General features: G+C 35.6%; 1 protein-coding gene across 1 annotated transcript in view; it reads right to left on the reverse strand.

Annotated features, from left to right (window-relative positions):
- The window catches only part of LOC110454981 (nuclear cap-binding protein subunit 1-like), a 26,875-nt gene extending 7,352 nt beyond the window's left edge, over positions 1 to 19,523 (reverse strand). The window contains 19 exon segments of the mRNA XM_021504829.1: positions 134 to 194; positions 1,824 to 1,917; positions 3,238 to 3,337; positions 4,124 to 4,347; positions 4,859 to 4,996; positions 5,814 to 5,878; positions 6,812 to 6,922; positions 7,418 to 7,481; positions 7,737 to 7,834; positions 8,092 to 8,307; positions 9,137 to 9,206; positions 12,414 to 12,487; positions 13,071 to 13,118; positions 13,700 to 13,807; positions 14,114 to 14,185; positions 14,692 to 14,776; positions 15,544 to 15,644; positions 16,170 to 16,261; positions 19,375 to 19,523. Coding sequence (XP_021360504.1) covers positions 134 to 194; positions 1,824 to 1,917; positions 3,238 to 3,337; positions 4,124 to 4,347; positions 4,859 to 4,996; positions 5,814 to 5,878; positions 6,812 to 6,922; positions 7,418 to 7,481; positions 7,737 to 7,834; positions 8,092 to 8,307; positions 9,137 to 9,206; positions 12,414 to 12,487; positions 13,071 to 13,118; positions 13,700 to 13,807; positions 14,114 to 14,185; positions 14,692 to 14,776; positions 15,544 to 15,644; positions 16,170 to 16,261; positions 19,375 to 19,423 — 1,870 coding nt within the window. The 5' untranslated portion in view covers positions 19,424 to 19,523.
- Between the last annotated feature and the right edge of the window lie 611 nt (positions 19,524 to 20,134).

Here is a 20,134-nt window from a genome sequence, read left to right on the forward strand (position 1 = left end):
AAACAGAGGATGGCTCTACACTCTGTGTCTTCAGGAGCTTGTCCACAAGTACTACCATCATCTACAACGGTAAAATATAAAACATAGCAGTCTAGTGTACGTGTAAACAGAGAATAAACAACAGTAGACTAACAAACAGAGGATGGCTCTACACTCTGTGTCTTCAGGAGCTTGTCCACAAGTACTACCATCATCTACAACGGTAAAATATGAAACATAGCAGTCTAGTGTACGTGTAAACAGAGAATAAACAACAGAAGATTAACAAACAGTACAAACAAAAGCATAAACAAAGTGTTTAAAAAGAATCAGGATAAAACAGGTTAACACATATAAAGTGTTATTTTCATTAACTATCGAGGCAAGATAAAGTCCAAAACTTTCGTATCAAGGAAACATTAATGCCTATCAAAGTAACACATAAGACCTATCTCGAAGCAACAAATTCAATATTTCAAGAAAATACCTTATGAATCAAAACTGTATACAATAGAATGGTAAAGTATGGAAAACCAACAAATAAAACCTACATCAAAACAGCATATTTAACTCACAAAAAATATACAGCAGGAGATTCTGAAATTATTCTTGTTTAACCGCTATGTTTTTGACTGACTGAAAACTATGAGTAAACCTTTTTGTCAAGACTAGTACAAGCTGAAAGGTTGGATTTTCTAATAATATCAGGAATAGAAAAAACTATTAAGCAAGCTTCTGTTCAATTAATCCAGAAACTGTCATAACTTTAGAAATTAACGCATCAATAAAATTTTAAGAGTCTGATATTCTTGGTGATTTGGTATCACCTTGTTTATGGTGGTTACCTGTTGCCTCTTTAATGGAGATTTTACTTGTTCATACAACCGCCAGACCTCGGACATAGTGTATTTACCTGTTGGTGTGACCGCAAGACCTCGTATATAGTGTGTTTACCTGTTGGTGTGACCACCAGACCTCGTACATAGTTTACCTGTTGGTGTGACCGCCAGACCTCGTACATAGTTTACCTGTTGGTGTGACAACCAGACCTCGTACATAGTGGATTTACCTGTTGGAGTGACCACCAGACCTCGTACATAGTGGGTTTACCTGTTGGTGTGACTGCCAGACCTCGTACATAGTGGGTTTACCTGTTGGTGTGACAGCCAGACCTCGTACATAGTTTGTTTACCTGTTGGTGTGAACGCCAGACCTCGTACATAGTGGGTTTACCTGTTGGTGTGACAGCCAGACCTCGTACATAGTTTGTTTACCTGTTGGTGTGAACGCCAGACCTCGTACATATTTTACCTGTTGGAGTGACCGCCAGACCTAGAACATAGTGTGTTTACCTGTTGGTTTGACCGCCAGACCTCGTACATAGTTTGTTTACCTGTTGGTGTGAACGCCAGCCCTCGTACATAGTGTTTTTACCTGTTGGTGTGACCGCAAGACCTCGTATATTGTGTGTTTACCTGTTGGTGTGACTGCCAGACCTCGAACATAGTGTGTTTAACTGTTGGTGTGACCGCCAGCCCTCGTACATAGTGTTTTTACCTGTTGGTGTGACCCCCAGACCTCGTACTTAGTGTGTTTACCTGTTGGTGTGACAACCAGACCTCGTACATAGTGGGTTTACCTGTTGGTGTGACAGCCAGACCTCGTACATAGTGGGTTTACCTGTTGGTGTGACAACCAGACCTCGTACATAGTGTATTTACCTGTTGGGGTGACCGCAAGACCTCGTATATAGTGTGTTTACCTGTTGATGTGACCGCGAGACCTCGTACATAGTTCGTTTAACTGTTGGTGTGAACGCCAGCCCTCGTACATAGTGTGTTTACCTGGTGGTGTGACCACCAGACCTCGTACATAGTGCGTAACAGCCAGATCTGTCCCTCTTCAGTGTCTGCCAACATCTTCAGTAGGTTGTGGAATCTGAGTTAAACAACAACATGACTGTCACCTTACAAACTGATTAATTACAATGTTTTGAGAACTGGATGTATATCTACAGTAATGATGACCTTAACCCTTTACCCAGTCACCAGATATGTAATCCCATTAATCCTTTCTCTAGATATGTATATATGTGTGGGAGGAATCTTTTATAAATCATTTGCAGCTGAGAGCTCACATTTATTTGTTCCTTGTTACAAAGGAATGACTAAATAGTGTTAATAATGACATGAAGAGACTGGGCAAAACTTACTTGATTATGGCTATCAAAGAGAGGCAACAATTTGGAGCCAAAATGAAGTCAGACTTGTGATAAAATGAAAGGAAACCAAGATGAAGTCAGACTTGTGATAAAATGAAAGGAAACCAAGATGAAGTCAGACTTGTGATAAAATGAAAGGAAACCAAGATGAAGTCAGACTTGTGATAAAATGAAAGGAAACCAAGATGAAGTCAGACTTGTGATAAAATGAAAGGAAACCAAGATGAAGTCAGACTTGTGATAAAATGAAAGGAAACCAAGATGAAGTCAGACTTGTGATAAAATGAAAGGAAACCAAGATGAAGTCAGACTTGTGATAAAATGAAAGGAAACCAAGATGAAGTCAGACTTGTGATAAAATGAAAGGAAACCAAGATGAAGTCAGACTTGTGATAAAATGAAAGGAAACCAAGATGAAGTCAGACTTGTGATAAAATGAAAGGAAACCAAGATGAAGTCAGACTTGTGATAAAATGAAAGGAAACCAAGATGAAGTCAGACTTGTGATAAAATGAAAGGAAACCAAGATGAAGTCAGACTTGTGATAAAATGAAAGGAAACCAAGATGAAGTCAGACTTGTGATAAAATGAAAGGAAACCAAGATGAAGTCAGACTTGTGATAAAATGAAAGGAAACCAAGATGAAGTCAGACTTGTGATAAAATGAAAGGAAACCAAGATGAAGTCAGACTTGTGATAAAATGAAAGGAAACCAAGATGAAGTCAGACTTGTGATAAAATGAAAGGAAACCAAGATGAAGTCAGACTTGTGATAAAATGAAAGGAAACCAAGATGAAGTCAGACTTGTGATAAAATGAAAGGAAACCAAGATGAAGTCAGACTTGTGATAAAATGAAAGGAAACCAAGATGAAGTCAGACTTGTGATAAAATGAAAGGAAACCAAGATGAAGTCAGACTTGTGATAAAATGAAAGGAAACCAAGATTAAGTCAGACTTGTGATAAAATGAAAGGAAACCAAGATTAAGTCAGACTTGTGATAAAATGAAAGGAAACCAAGATTAAGTCAGACTTACTTGGCTATAGCTGCAAAGGAATGGCTAAATGATTTCGAGCCAAGATGGAGAAGGACGGAGACGAAGACATCAATCCTCAGAGGGTGATATGTTGGGTCACCTAAAACAAAAGGAGGATTGTGTAAATAATACAGATTATCACAGTTATTAACTGCCAATGAGTAATCAAACTAACAAAAAATACCTAAAAGCTGTAAAGTTGTTACTTTTTGCTTTGCCTGTATTCATGATCAACAAAATTGCTGCAAAATTAAGTATCAGGTGACCCTCATTTTCTTCATCATTGTCTGCTGTTTGATATGTTAGCAATGTAAAATTACAAAAATATAATGCATAAATAGGACCCTACATCTGCAGGATCACTGTAATAAAGTACGAGATCTATAAAATAATAATCTTTTCAACAAGTTACATCAATACCAAAATAAATAGTAAATCACCTTTTATAACCTTTTGTAACCTGTGTTTACCAATATCACGAGGGACTGGGTTTTTGGTCAGGTAGTGTGTTGTTAAAGTTAGACGTTATGTCAGACAAAAATGTATTTTACAAGACATAAAATCATGTCAGTTATGACTGGATGTGTATAAAGTCAGGTTTTACCATTTACATTTGATTCATTAAGATTACGCCCATGTTTTGTGTTTGAGAGTAATTCTTCAGACATCTGTTGGCTCAACAAATGTTTTACAAATAGAACTCTCGACTTCTCCTTCGTGATATACACTGATATCACATATAAAGCCATACCAATATGGGCTATCAAAATTTATCACAGGTACAGAAACTATTTGACAAGTAACAGCAGTAATAGTAAAACAGTGAAAACCCAACAATACAAAAGCCAGTATTTTGCTCTAAATATTTCAAACCCTATTTACTCACTCTCCTCGTCACTAAGGGGGTTAGGTAGGTCCTTGAGTAGCACCATGGCCTCCTCAGGGGTGCAGCGTCCCTTGATAGCCTGGATGAGCTGGTGGGCGGTCATTGTCCCTGGTAATGCCCCAGACCCTTCCTTCTCATACTTAAATTCTGACTCAGGTTTAAGGGGCATGAGGGGCATAAACACCTCTGGAACAGTCTCTGTTATTCTCTGATGGTATGCAAGTCTGAAAGTTTAAACAAAGTATTAGTGTAACATATCAGTTTATGTTTTGTGTGGTAAATATTTAATTGGATCATATTTTTTGGTTTCTCTAAAACCATGAAATAAACAACAATTAAATCTCTATTGAAATGATTTTTTCAAGTGCATGCAAAAAGGATGTGTGCAGAACCTCGTTTACAACTACCTGGTACAACTCTAATCAAAAAGCTAACTTATAACCCAACTTCATCATATCAAAGGTTGTTCTAGAATAATAGGTACATGTATTTTTCCTTAATATTAATTATTTATCATGGACCTAACAACTGTATAATGGAAGGATAAACCCTACTAAATTCCAATAAAATTGAATAACTGACAGACCAGACAAGACTGCATCTACTGTTACCATAACCACTCCCTCCCCCAACTCCCCCTCCCCCACCCCACCCCATCACAAGAAATCAAAACAAAAACACAAAAAAAACCAAGGCGCTTCGGCCAGGTAACCAGTAAAAATAGTGTATACATACCGCAAGGCCTTGTGCATGGCCTCGCTTATAAACTTGGCCTTGGGGAGTTCATGGTCTGCTTCCAGGCAACCAGCCCAGTCATCCCAGCTCCAACGGAACTGGAAGTTACTGAGATGGTACGCAAACCAGGACACAAACCTGTATATCATAAATATTAATATTTAATTAAGATGCTTAGACATTTGAAAACTGGGAAACAAATCATGGAATAGAACACAATGATATTGTATAAACTTTTTAAACAGACCTTGCTCATTACATCTTCCTCTTTTTAGGGCTACTCCGCATTTCAGTTATTACATATCAGCCATAGAAAGATATCCTAGAGGGATCTTGGTGCACTCTATTACAAGATCATGGAATGTTGCTGGTGCATACTGTATAACAATATTTCAGTTTCATATTCAGTACATATTTGCGGGGGTTAAATTTCGCTGTGCATCCGAATCCTATGTGTTGTGCATAGTATTTTGAGTGTCATCATTTACCTTTGTAGGAGTAAACCGTAATCAATTAATCACCTATATATACTGTGTACACATAAATACGTTGTGGCCACTTATATATAAGTGTTGTTTTTACATGGACTGCCCAATGTATTTTCAACATGTTGTGATAAGGTCCGTTAAACTGGTTAACATTTTTGATAATTTTGCTGATGTTTAAAATTCACGGATATTAGTCAAAGTGTGAATATAGAGAAATTAAACCCCCGCCAAATATAACTGCTATACAGTAGATTCTTTTCTCTTCTTTTCTCTATTTTTTCTTGCACAAGGACAAGTACAGGTACCAAGGGGGCCATGCAAACTAGTTTTGAACATAATCTAAGCTAGATTTTCCATTTCAAAGCAATAGTGATAACATAAATAATCTACAGACTCAATGAACTAATGTATGACTGACCAACATACACCAAACCAGACAAAAGGTGATGTGAATTGTGAAGGCTTACCTCTCCATTGCTGTTGTGTTCATGGTGTCTAGACGTTCATATATCATTTCTGTTGCCTGGGCAAGCTGCTTGGAGTTGAGGAATAACACAGGGGAATACATTCAGGACCATTCACGAATATCATTTTGAGCAAAAGAATATTCTCATTTTACATTTATAATTATTTTCATACACATTTTAAGGGCCTTTCAACATTTGTTCTATTCCTCCAGCTCTTCTTTGGCAAAGATTTCTTGGATAATAACAATTAATTTGAGTATACTTATTATTAAGTGACTGTATTTTCCCTAGGGATATTTTACCTAGCACTATCTTTCCATACTCCCTCCGTTAAACCACCTAGAAAAGGACAAGTATTATCTATACTCACATCCCCTAACCCATCACACATGTTATTCTGTTCCTCGAAAAGCACCAATGTATTATCTTTCCAACCCCCTCCCCCAAACACACATTATTCTGTTCTTCCAAAAGCAACAACATATCATCCACACATCCCCCAGTTTTCCTTCGACACCCCAAAACACACATTATCCCCCTCCTACTAACCCACCAACATAGTATCACCTCCCCTAAAAAACAAACTATTCCTTCCCCCTCAAACTTCACCTTATCTCCTCCCCCTTACACACACAAACTACTTCTTCCCCCTCGAACCTCACCTTATCCCTTCCCCCTAACACACACAAACTACTCCTCCCCCCTCGAACCTCACCTTATCCCCTCCCCCTAGCCACACAATCCCCCCTCCTCCCTAATGTCACCATAAATGCCAGATTATCTGAACATTTTGAATGGGGTCAATCCTCACATGACAATAGTCACCTAACAACTCAAAAACCATTAAGACTTCTCTATTGCAAAAGGTTGTATTATTTGATCTGATAATTTCCAAGATTATGAAAATAAACAGTATGTATATTTGAAAATGTGTAGACAAAATCACATGATTATCAAAACCCGGGGCACCTGCCGAGTCTGATTGTAAGAAAGGATACCACTTGTGGCATAGACCCTGGCTGTAGCTTACACAGCTCTATAAGCAGAGATCCATAGAAAACTTCCAAGAATGGTGGGCGTGGCAACTGGAGCAGCTGGCTAAATAGGACCTGAAAGTATGAACAGTACATAGTGATGGAAGGGCTATCATAGATTGATTTGTATCACAAGAGGCCACAAACATCACAATTAAATATACCATCTTATAACCTCCGAAGGTTAAATTTGATAGGTTATCAGCTGTTTCACTTAAATAAACATAATGGCTAGTTGTTTGCTTGTCAGTGGTTAATAATCAAAAACAGAATTGCTCTTCACTCGTTTTAGGCAACAAAACACAAAATGCTAGTGATGCCTCTCCACGTAAGGTAGCAATATTTTATCATCATATAGTTATCCTACATTTATATAGTTACCCTACAATCATATAGTTACCTTACAATCATATAGTTACCCTACAACAATATAGTTACCCTATATAGTTACCCTACCACAATATAGTTACCCTACCACAATATAGTTACCCTACCACAATATAGTTACCCTACCACAATATAATTACTCATACAATCATATATTTACTCCTACCATTAGACAATGATTACCTCAACAATCATATAGTTCAGCGGAATCTTGTTCTTCGATGGGAAACTCAGCAGAGTTGCAGCACTGAAACATGCAAGATGTTATCACTATATGAGTACACAGATACATACAACATTTATTTATTATTCATACAAACATTTCAATCCCTGAAGAAAAAAAAGAACAATCATAAAGTTATCAACAAATACTGTAAAATACCTAAATGGAGTTGAACCATATAGACACATTTACATGTAGCCAAAGGTATTATCTGATATTGTCTTAACTTAATAATGGCTATAGATGAAGATGTTTACCAATGTCTCTAATGGTACTTACCAGTCCTTCCTCTCCGTGCTGTATGTATGTATGGTTCTACTGAGCTGGTCCTCTATCAGGTAACGTTCTATGGAGTGACTCCCAGGTAACACCACACCCTGTTAACATCATATCCTTTAATTCAGTATAACTTTAGGTTTTACATTTACATTACTGTGTTAAACTTCCTATTGATAACAAAGTAGATATGGATTTACAATTCATTGACAACATGTACTGTTTTCTCCAATATTGTGACATTTTCTAAATAATAATTGATGGGATAGAGAGGAGTATCACAAAAAACAAAAACAAATGAAATGTGACAGCATGATGTCCGGTTGATGAATCCAAATGAAAGTGTAACTTGTCTTACCTCGGGCACATCTGTGTAGTCAAACATTCTGAAGATGACACTGGGGAGGGGGTAGCCCTGCTCATCATTGTGAGAGGGGGGTATGATCTGAGGAAGTGTGTGTTGCAGCGCCTCACATAAAATACCGTCAAAAGCAAGGTAGGGACGGACAATCTGTTTTTCAACCCACTTGTTGTTGCGCAGGTTCTTAATCTGGGCCCACAGACATTCAATATACTGTAATGAAACAAACACTGGTTTACCTTCAGTCCTTTCAATACATACACAAACATAGGCTATAACGGGTAAATGACCAGGCTTTGAATGTGCCATCAAAGATATACAGTTATTTCTGACTGACAGGATTCATAGCCTTCTGCTGAGGTCCTTGCTCAAATCTCTAATTTCTTTGAATTGTACTTCTGATCCTGGTCATTCAAATGTATACCTTGTCTTTACTCCAATGATTTTAGGAAGTGCTCCATTGTTTAATTGTAAGCATTTTTCTTTTAACCAATGAGTATAACTCCAGTTTCACTTAAAAGGATTAAGTTCTTCTTACTTTCACTTTTGTAATTCATGATGCTTGAAACATAATGTTACAGACATATCTTTCACCACTTGTCTAACTTTCATGTTTTTTGTCTGTGTTAAGTAACTTCATTTAGAATGTAACAAAATGCTGACAGGGTGAATGGATTCTGGGTGTGTACTCATAGAATTTGTTATGATGTCTTATAAATAGCTTGTAATTGGTACGCAAATTTTTTCATCTAAACAAATGATTCATTAAAACCATTTACCCATACAGTACTCAAAGTTAATTAAGTTTGTAGACAGTTTAACTGGACCACTGTTTATTCTTTATGTACCTACATGTACAACATACCATCATCATCATCTGAAACTAAAGCTCGCACAGGAATTTCTAACTTAACCATTTCACCCCTAGGTAACTTAAGTAGACTCTACCATGCATTGATATGGACGAGTCCATTTTGGTCTACAGTGGTGAAAGGGTTACGGGACAAGATAAGTACTGCACTAATATTAATTAATATGGTACCTCTTCTTGTGGATGTGGCATGTCAGTTGACCAGACCCGTAATGCAGGAACGTGGATCTTTTGTCGTTTGCTGTAATGAAAAATAACATTTATTTACAGGCAGCAGCCTTGTGCAATGTCAATACAGATTGCTTATTGGGAATTTCTGTGTAAGTAGATGATCACTTTCTTCCTTAGACAAAACTAGCCAAATTGAATACCATTGCGAATTTGGTTAAATATCCTAGGAAGAATAAACCAGACTCTCAGAAATGGAAGATATTTTTCACAATACACAGGAATTTTACTGCTGTCATAAATCTCCATATGGAAAAGCCTCAATATAATTGTCCATCAAAAACGTCTCTAAATATGATAGCTTGTTCTTTTTTGTAATATGAACAGAGAACAGTTTACAATAAGAAAGTAAGTCTACAATATTTTTAGATACATTAGAAATGAACCTGTTTGAATAGATCACCTGCGTTACTTTATATGTGATGATCACATTGACATGTAAGCGTAGTATCAAAACATATTAGCACCCTTTTGGAAAAATTTATGTTTGGGTTACTGTACAAAATATAAAGTCCTTATAAGTTTGGTGTATCTTTTGACTCCTGTCCTTACCCAACATAATTGTTTATCATCATAAGTTTGGTATATCATTTGACTCCTGTCGTTACCTGACATAATTGTCTATCATCATAAGTTTGGTGTATCTTTTGACTCCTGTCCTTACCCAACATAATTGTTTATCATAATAAGTTTGGTATATCATTTGACTCCTGTCCTTCCCTGACATAATTGTCTATCATCATATATTTGGTTTATCATTTGACTTCTGTGATTACCTGACATAATTGTCTATCATCATATATTTGGTTTATCATTTGACTTCTGTGATTACCTGACATAATTGTCTATCATCATATATTTGGTGTATCATTTGACTCCTGCCCTTACCTGACATCATTGTCTATCATCATAAGTTTGGTATATCATTTGACTCCTGCCTTTACCTGACATAATTGTCTATCATCATGAGTTTGGTGTATATCATTTGACTCCTGTCTTTACCTGACATCATTGTCTATCATCATAAGTTTGGTATATCATTTGACTCCTGCCTTTACCTGACATAATTGTCTATCATCATAAGTTTGGTGTATATCATTTGACTCCTGTCTTTACCTGGCATAATTGTCTATCATCATCAGTTTGGTATATCATTTGACTCCTGTCTTTACCTGACATAATTGTCTATCATTTTAAGTTTGGTATATCATTTGACTCCTGCTCTTACCTGACATAATTGTCTATCATCATAAGTTTGGTATATCATTTGACTCCTGCCCTTACCTGACATAATTATCTATCATCATAAGTTTGGTGTATCTTTTGACTCCTGTCTTTACCTGACATAATTATCTATCATCATAAGTTTGGTGTATCATTTGACTCCTGTCTTTACCTGACATAATTGTCTATCATCATAAGTTTGGTATATCATTTGACTCCTGTCCTTACCTGACATGATTGTCTATCATCATAACTTTGGTATATCATTTGACTCCTGTCCTTACCTGACATAATTGTCTATCATCTTAAGTTTGGTATATCTTTTGACTCCTGTCCTTACCTGACATAATTGTCTATCATCAAAAGTTTGGTGTATCTTTTGACTCCTGTCCTTACCTGAAATAATTGTCGATCATCTTAAGTTTGGTATATCATTTGACTCCTGCCCTTACCTGACATAATTGTCTATCATCAAAAGTTTGGTGTATCTTTTGACTCCTGTCCTTACCTGACATAATTGTGTATCATCATAAGTTTGGTGTATCTTTTGACTCCTGTCTTTACCTGATATCATTGTCTATCATCATAAGTTTGGTATATCATTTGACTCATCATAAGTTTGGTATATCATTTGACTCCTGCCTTTACCTGACATAATTGTCTATCATCATATATTTGGTGTATCTTTTGACTCCTGTCTTTACCTGATATCACATAATTGTCTATCATCATAAGTTTGGTGTATATTTTGACTCCTGTTGTTACCTGACATAATTGTCTATCATCATAAGTTTGGCATATCATTTGACACCTGTCCTTACCTGACATAATTGTCTATCATCAAAAGTTTGGTGTATATTTTGACTCCTGCCCTTACCTGACATAATTGTCTATCATCAAAAGTTCAGTGTATATTTTGACTCCTGTCCTTACCTGACATAATTGTCTAGTTTGGTATATCATTTGACTCCTGTCTTTACCTGACATCATTGTCTATCATCATAAGTTTGGTGTATCTTTTGACTCCTGGCCTTACCTGAAATAATTGTCTATCATCTTAAGTTTGGTATATCATTTTACTCCTGTCCTTACCTGACATAATTGTCTATCATCAAAAGTTCAGTGTATATTTTGACTCCTGTCCTTACCTGACATCATTGTCTATCATCATAAGTTTGGTGTATCTTTTGACTCCTGGCCTTACCTGACATAATTGTGTATCATCATAAGTTTGGTGTATCTTTTGACTCCTGGCCTTACCTGACATAATTGTGTATCATCATAAGTTTGGTGTATCTTTTGACTCCTGTCCTTACCTGAAATAATTGTCTATCATCTTAAGCTTGGTATATCATTTGACTCCTGTCCTTACCTGACATGATTGTCTATCATCATAAGTTTGGTATATCTTTTGACTCCTGTCTTCACCTGACATAATTGTCTATCATCATAAGTTTGGTATATCTTTTGACTCCTGTCTTCACCTGACATAATTGTCTATCATCATAAGTTTGGCATATCATTTGACACCTGTCCTTACCTGACATAATTGTCTATCATCTTAAGTTTGGTATATCTTTTGACTCCTGTCCTTACCTGACATCATTGTCTATCATCATAAGTTTGGTGTATCTTTTGACTCCTGGCCTTACCTGACATAATTGTGTATCATCATAAGTTTGGTGTATCTTTTGACTCCTGTCCTTACCTGAAATAATTGTCGATCATCTTAAGTTTGGTATATCATTTGACTCCTGCTGTCCTTACCTGACATAATTGTCTATCATCATATATTTGGTGTATCTTTTGACTCCTGTCTTTACCTGATATCACATAATTGTCTATCATCATAAGTTTGGTGTATCTTTTGACTCCTGTCCTTACCTGAAATAATTGTCTATCATCTTAAGTTTGGTATATCATTTGACTCCTGTCCTTACCTGACATAATTGTCTATCATCATAAGTTTGGTATATCATTTGACACCTGTCCTTACCTGACATAATTGTCTATCATCATCAGTAGTTTGCTGAACTCTGCTTCTCTCTTCTCATGCAGTTCTTTGCCAACCTGTTATGTAGAACAAATAGCATACAGGGAAATGTAAACCTTTCCTACAGTGTACAGCAATAGTTTTCAGACATTAAAAGTAACTACAACAAGACAGTACATGTTTCTATGTAATAATATTACAGACCCAATACTCTTTAAATCCATCTGAATCTCTGCCCAAATTAGGCTGCTACACAGGCAATTTTTTTTATGTCAACTTGACCTGAAATTGACTTGATTTTTTTTACATCAAATTGAGGTCAATTTCAGGTCAAATTTGCCAGTGTACTACGCTGTACTACATATACACTTCATTTTTCGTTCCCATTTTTTCTTTTTCACTTATGTATGGAAATTTTCAATGTTTGTTAAATAGACAAAATGTCCAAAACATGAGTCATCTATTATGCAGTGCAACTCTGTAAATTACTGATACAGCTGTTTGAAATTTGACTGCAGACACTGATCAGGAACATTTCAGACACTAATCCAGAAATGGTTTTCAACATAATAAAACTTTACTGCTACTCTTATATATACATGTGTAGAACTCAAACAAGGTTCTAATGAGTATAAATCTAAACTAAATCTCTGTACTCACCCAGGGTAGCGCACCCATCACAGCATAACAGAACCAGTCAGATCTCACCTGAAAAACAAAACAATTCAAATTAGATTTCACACAGGAAATACAAGTATTTAGTAACAGTTTCACTTTGAGGATGTTGTTAATCTGTACCAGTTTTTAACCTGTGGGGTATTGTCCTATACCAGTTTTTACAGGTTGGATAGGTCTGAAACTATATGCAGACTTTACGATGATACATATCGTGGTACGATGACTAGGATATAATATGTATCACAATACACATTTCTGCTTAAAAGGTCACCTTCACAATGTGAGCAACAGATTTTACTGTTCCAAGTTTTGTCATAGTGTCAAAAAATAAATACTACTGAAAAATGTTTTTGTATGATTTTTAGTACTTTTGGATATGACTGTACAGTGGACCATATGTTTACTGAAGAATTTCAAAACAATTAGTATACTTTTGTACATGTAGAGTTAAATAAGAATTTGATTGAAAATTTTAGTCTAGTTATTGTGTCACGATACATGACTACAAACAATTCCATATGATACACAAAAAAGTACAATGATACAATACAATTAGATATGTGGTGTTTCAGCCCTACTGTTGGGTGTTATTGTTCTATACCAGTTTTTACCTGTGGGATATTATCCTCCAGAGTGACCTCTATAAAGTTGTCGAACATTGCCAGTAGAGACGCAGCCACCACAACATGACAGTTGACCAAGTCAGACAGGAACCGCACCTACACATACATCAGTACAAAATTCAAATTATAAATTACTGATAACATTCTGATATTCCAGGACAAAATTTCATATAACTGCACTTACATCATGTCTGTACAGTAAAAATATAATTAAGGGTTATAACAGACAGGGATAATCAAGGAGGGGGGGTCATGATATGGGGCCCTTGGTTAATTTTGATATTGACTAAAAATTGCTGAAAACGAACCACTGCTCTCAAATTCCAGGATTTTCCCTGAACATGCATATTAAAACAGGACCAGAAAAATTACCAGTTAAACAATAAAAACTTGCATACTTACAATAAGTCTAGCATTCTCATACTCCCCAGACTTCATTGTCTCCTTGAGGTTTCTCACTAACAGTTCAACAAACTGAAATTGATAAAAAATGAATAAAAAGGTTATTTTATAGAATAAAAATGATATTTTTGATATGTGTTATACTATTTCCATTACTTTATTCACATGTAGTGGTTCAAATGCATACTAACTTAAGTCTCTTTCAGTGATTGTTTTTAAACATGTATCGGTACTCCGAGAACACTCTTGAGATGTTTATAATGTATTCCCTTACTGAAAGTGATTTGAATATCACTGCAATGTAGAGTTTTAAGAGAGTAGTCTCTTACCACAGGAAGTCTCTCAATAAAGTAGGTATCTCTAGCAGTTTTGAAGACACAAAGTACAGGATGTATAAATATACTGTGTGAGAATGATCATATCTATTGTAACATGGTTTTAGGCTCATATCATCAACATTCTGGATTCCATAGGTCCCATCCAGGCCAGGATACACATTTTTGGTTTAAATTTGTTCACTTCAACTATCTCTTGGAGATTGTCCGAATTGCATTAAGTCTGTGGACGTCTTGACTTACCTCCCCTCCACAGTTGTAGTTCTTCGCATTAAGGAGTCCTACTAACGTAGAGTACACCGCCATTTTCTCAGGCAGTCTTGTTACACTACAACAAAGCATTGTAGGAAATCACAAAAGAGTTGCAAGCAGACCACTAGATTTTTCATTTTTATTGAAATTTGTACAGGAATAACTTCAACTTCAATAACAATTATTTCACTCTCATCATATTCAAAGTTTTCTCCTGCAATTCCTTTTATTACATCAAGAACTAATGCAGGAATAGAAAGCTATTTGTTTTCTCGCTGTTCATTACAGATGCTTCAAATTGACCACTGGATATGCATTAGAATAAAGCGTTTGTGTGACTGTTATGATATTGTATACAGTAAACAGGGCTAGCTGTAAACAGTGTCGTAATATATCAGCAGTGACAATTAACATGAACACAGGGAAAATGAAATAAATCGCTCAGACGTGGAACTGACAGAAAATAAAAATAAAATGGAACAAAGACAGATATTTATGATGTGGTAGCATTTCAGTTACAAGTGGGGGAATTGTTAACTGAAATAGGGGAAAATAAAGCTGAAATTGGAGGGGGAATTTACCCATATTCGGTTATAAAAAAGCCTATATATATATATTTATGTACATTCATGCTATACATTTTTGTACATAACTTTCAAAAATTATGTCATATATTTATTTGTTAACATTAAGATTTAATTGTTATGGAAGAGACACTTTCAAATTTCATAACGTAAATGAATAGTCATGCCATTTCCAAAAAGGCATTATCCTTTTATATATCATGTACATCTTTAGACCAAAAACGTTTTCAAAGACGAAATAAAGTCGAGGTTTTCTTACCATTCACAAAGAATACGTATGATTTTGCCTTTGTAATTCGGTAAATCTGCCTCCAACACGCTGGATAATCCTTCCAAGTTGCTTTCAAGCGATGACGTACTCTGCAAGGGAGGAAGACAATTTCAACGTAAAAATGTAATGATAACTCTCAAGGTTGAATTTCCTCAAGAAGTTCAAAAAGTTCAAATTTTATACGAAATGAAAATAAAAATATAACAAACATGAAGTAAATCTTTCATTAAGATTGCAAGTTACATACTATATTTGAAGAAATGTATTTTTCTACAAAACACAACAATTGTACTCATTAAAAATAAATGGAAATAAATGTTGGGCACCAATTCTTCAGTTCGGTTATTTTATGTTTTAAAGAAGTTTCATTGTTGGCGGAATGTTCAGGTACAAAACAGTCCTTACTACACAACAGAACCTTTTTTCCATGACCAATTATGACAGTAAATAATCGATTGTCTAAGGTCTTATACCTATCATCAATTTTATTCAATCAAGGGGATAATACTTATGTCAGACCCTCACAAAGAATCATGAATCTAAGTCAGATCCTTAATCCTTCCTTCATGCCTTGCAAGAACACTGCACAATAAGTGTGAGTGAAACAAACAAACCTTTTCTCCAACTCTCGTGATGAGTGATTCCAGTCGGTCTTCAATGTCTATATTATCTGAGGCCCTTCTCCTTTTCCTGGAGGAATGGCTCGCTGTAATAAATCAGATCAAAAAGATGCATTGTCAAAATAATTAGTTCACATTAGTGGTAGTTTCTTCCCCTAAATAATTTATAGTCAGTCTACTTTACATATATAATTTTAAGCTCTGGCCCAGTAGTTAGTGCTCCATTTCTCTGTTGCAATTGCTACGTAATGTTTGCATTGACTTCACCATGTACCCTTATCTATGACTATCTTCCTTTCCTTTCATGTGTCGAACTCAGTCATGATCTTCAACAGGTTGGGCACAACGGCGCATATGGGTAAAAAACCTAGCTTGCATTTGGAACATTTTGAGTACATACAGTTACCATTTTGTGTAACAGAAATGGTGAATAAAGTGAAATAAAAAACACACAAAGTTCTTTTAAACACTGGGAGCAAACAAGGGCATTATTCTTTCAATAAAATCCAATTAATAACACAATGAAGTACATTTGTACACAAAAAGTTATCAATTCTGATGTCTAACTTATTGTGAATATGACAAACCATATCACCTCAGTATACGTACATTGTATGTAAAATATATAGGATCATCCAGTGCAGATGTGACAGGTGAGCATATCTTTTTCTCTGTGTGCTAGGGGACATCTGGGTAAATACGGACACTTTTTAAATGATGACTGCTAATACATGCTCCTTGGTACAGTTAATCAACATACTGCGATCTATCATAGATATCATCTACGAACATGTTTCGTCAGAATGAAGGTCCCTACCTGTTTTTTATCTTTAGTTATGCTTTTGATTGGTCAGTAAAATGAACACTAAAATATAAACCAAAACACAGAATTTATAGAATTGAATGTGATACGGGCACATGTAGGGTAACTACAGACAAGAGTCGGGTAATTACGGACAAGCTACTCTAATCATGCACTCGCCCAATATAACCATAGAAACTGGTCACAATGTTTCACCAGGGATTCATTGCTACATGTTCTGCTCTTATCCTGTTGGCATACAACATACCGGGCAGTTTGTAATTGCCCCCCCCCCCCCCATGCCACTAGGGTTGGTTTTGTGCTATTGGCAATTCCAAAATGTAAGTTTGACAGTCTATTAAGGTGTATAATTGTGTTAATTCTAATATCAGATGTTTGCTTGTAAAAAGAAATCAACGTAAAATCCTCATTCTGATAACAGGAGTCAAAACATTCTCAGCAAGTTAATTGATCAATTAATAACTGTCTGTATTTACCCGCCCAATAAAAAGCTGGGGGAAATAACGGACGCCTCACATACAACAGTTAAATTTTCATATTGATAAAATACTGCAATCTAAAAAATATAAGTAACAACATTATGAGTACAATATAAAGGATATATATTTGGTTATTGTGAAGATAATTGTAACATAACTATCTTTCGGACATCGTTTCCGAAAATCAAGTTTCCAGACGTAGTGGTGCAAGGTGCTCGCATGTTAGACAAGCCATTGCTATTTTTAGACCATGGGATATTCCGGTTACTGTCCGCCAACGAAGACATGCATCCATATGAACAGAGTTTGATTTAATCATATGTAATGGATTATGTATGATTCATATAAGAACTGTCCGTATTAGCCCGCATGTCCGTATTTACCCGGATTTCCCCTATTTATAGCTATTATACAACAAACTATTAGCAATGAAGGTGATACAATTTGTCAATTTCATAAAAATAATGAACAAATACCTCCTTGTATTATTTATTGGATTGTTGAAAGAATTATGCCCTCTTTTTTGTTCAGAATGTTTTTTCATTTCACTATATTTCCAATTTCAGTAATAAAATTGTTTCTGAAAACGGTAACGGTTACCCAAATGCAGGATTATCACCCTTATGCGTCGGTGTACCCCTCCTATTCAACTAGATTGAGTAGGAAGATGAGTAGGAAGAAGTAAACTCGGCAACTTACAGAACAGTACAGAGTTGAGGCTATTTATCAATCTTATAAATTATTGAATATAATCAAATACTTCTGGAAATGTTGTAAAAGTACCGAAATGTCTTACACCAGGTCGGGAAAACTTGCGTATAATATGCAAACTCTCCTATTATACGCCAATAGAGGTATGGATTTGTTACTAAAAATAGCCAAAATCACTTTAATCTTAATTTTTTCACATTGTTTGTCCAAGTCGCATTTATTCAGTCATAAAACATAATACAAATGCAAAAATAAACTTTATTTGCATGTGGGAAAGTACCAAAAACAGATGCAATACTTCCGGTAAAGTTACATCAAGTTTCTAAGTAGCCACCGCTTTCAGTAAACATCTTTTAGCAAAATATTATTTACCTTGTCGTAAATTAATGCGATTTTTAATAATATCTTGCAAATGTTACTGTTAAAGCGATTTGGGTTATCCAGTTTTTATAGCATTGAACAAATTAATTTTTAGACATAAAAAGCATAAAAAATGTAAAATACTATGCATAAGTTCTCTCTTGATACAATATTTATAAATCATTGAACTTAAGTTTGAAGTAATCCAAAGGGCTTATTCGTAAAGATATTTACATATATATATGTATATTTTTTCGTGGATATCAGATAACTATGCTATTATACATGATCATCTTGTCAGCCAAAAAGAAATCAAGAAAAGAAACTTATCTGTAATATACACTGTATAGCTATACATGTAGGTCTGATTTAGTAATTTAACACATCACTCAATGCTTGAAAGAGTACAGTACCGATATTCCGATACATTTACAGTACAACCTGGCTCCGCCCTCACTAACGGCCGTGCCGTAAAACATATTAGGCGAGTTTGCGTATATACGCAAGTTGGTGGTTTTCCCCAACCTGACAAGTACCGAGGCATCTTGGTACCGAAACGTCTGTAGCCCCACAAAATCATTTATGAAAATAAGATTTCATCAATTCCGTCGAGTTCATTTGATTAAATTAAACTATTCTAGCCCATAAACTGATCTTCGAAGTGGTGTCGTAACGCAATGACCAACAGTGCACCTCTACAGTACTGCCAGTAGAATTGCAGAATTCATGTTTACAAAATCTTTGTTTTCGGCCTCAGTCAATTTCCTAAAACATGATTCAGTAGTGTCTGCAATAGTCATTTTTCATATACACATGGAAAACTTACTGTCTTCATCATCGCTGTACGATTCTGCTCGACGCCGACGCGATGCCATCGTGAATTGTACGAAATGAAGATGTTTTCAATAGAATAACACCAAAACCGCCACACGAGAATCGACTCAAACTTAAGCGGAAGTAAAAGCCGACGCAGAAATCATCCGGACCGTCTATATAACTTTAATTTGATTGGTCGAACCGATCGGAGTCCGTTCGAATGCGATAATGTACGGGTTGTTACTAAATATAGCATTTCTTGTGTGACCAATGAAAAAACTTACTTAAATCATTAAAGTGGAGAAACTCTAGTCACTCTAGCAATTGTTATCTAAGTCTGTGCTCTAGCCAAGGAGCCATATTGATCCTTTATTTCATTCCATTTAAAAACAAATTAAGTTCTATCAAATATATTGTAAGTAAGTCGTTATGGTCACATTGGTTCTCAGATGGATTTTTCTATTCAAATAACTTTTCCTGACTTCGTTTTCCATTCGTTTTTTCCGTGTTATTCTATTCGACACACAGCTAGAAAATCATCTAGCATGCTTCTGTTGGTGATATCACGGAATTCTTCATCTTCATATTTATTCCTTCCTCCGTCATTACCGACGATTACGGAAGTCGGTCTTGTGCTGTAGTGCGTTAATTATAATTATGTACAGTGAATTTTTATTTATTTTTATTTGCTATAGGATAAAAACAGGTTAAACGCAGTGAGTGAGTGTTAGTTATGTTGTAGGTTTTGTATATGTTCGATTATGTTATGT

This window comes from Mizuhopecten yessoensis, unplaced genomic scaffold, assembly GCF_002113885.1.
Source record: "Mizuhopecten yessoensis strain PY_sf001 unplaced genomic scaffold, ASM211388v2 scaffold8123, whole genome shotgun sequence".
Classification (NCBI taxonomy): domain Eukaryota; kingdom Metazoa; phylum Mollusca; class Bivalvia; order Pectinida; family Pectinidae; genus Mizuhopecten; species Mizuhopecten yessoensis.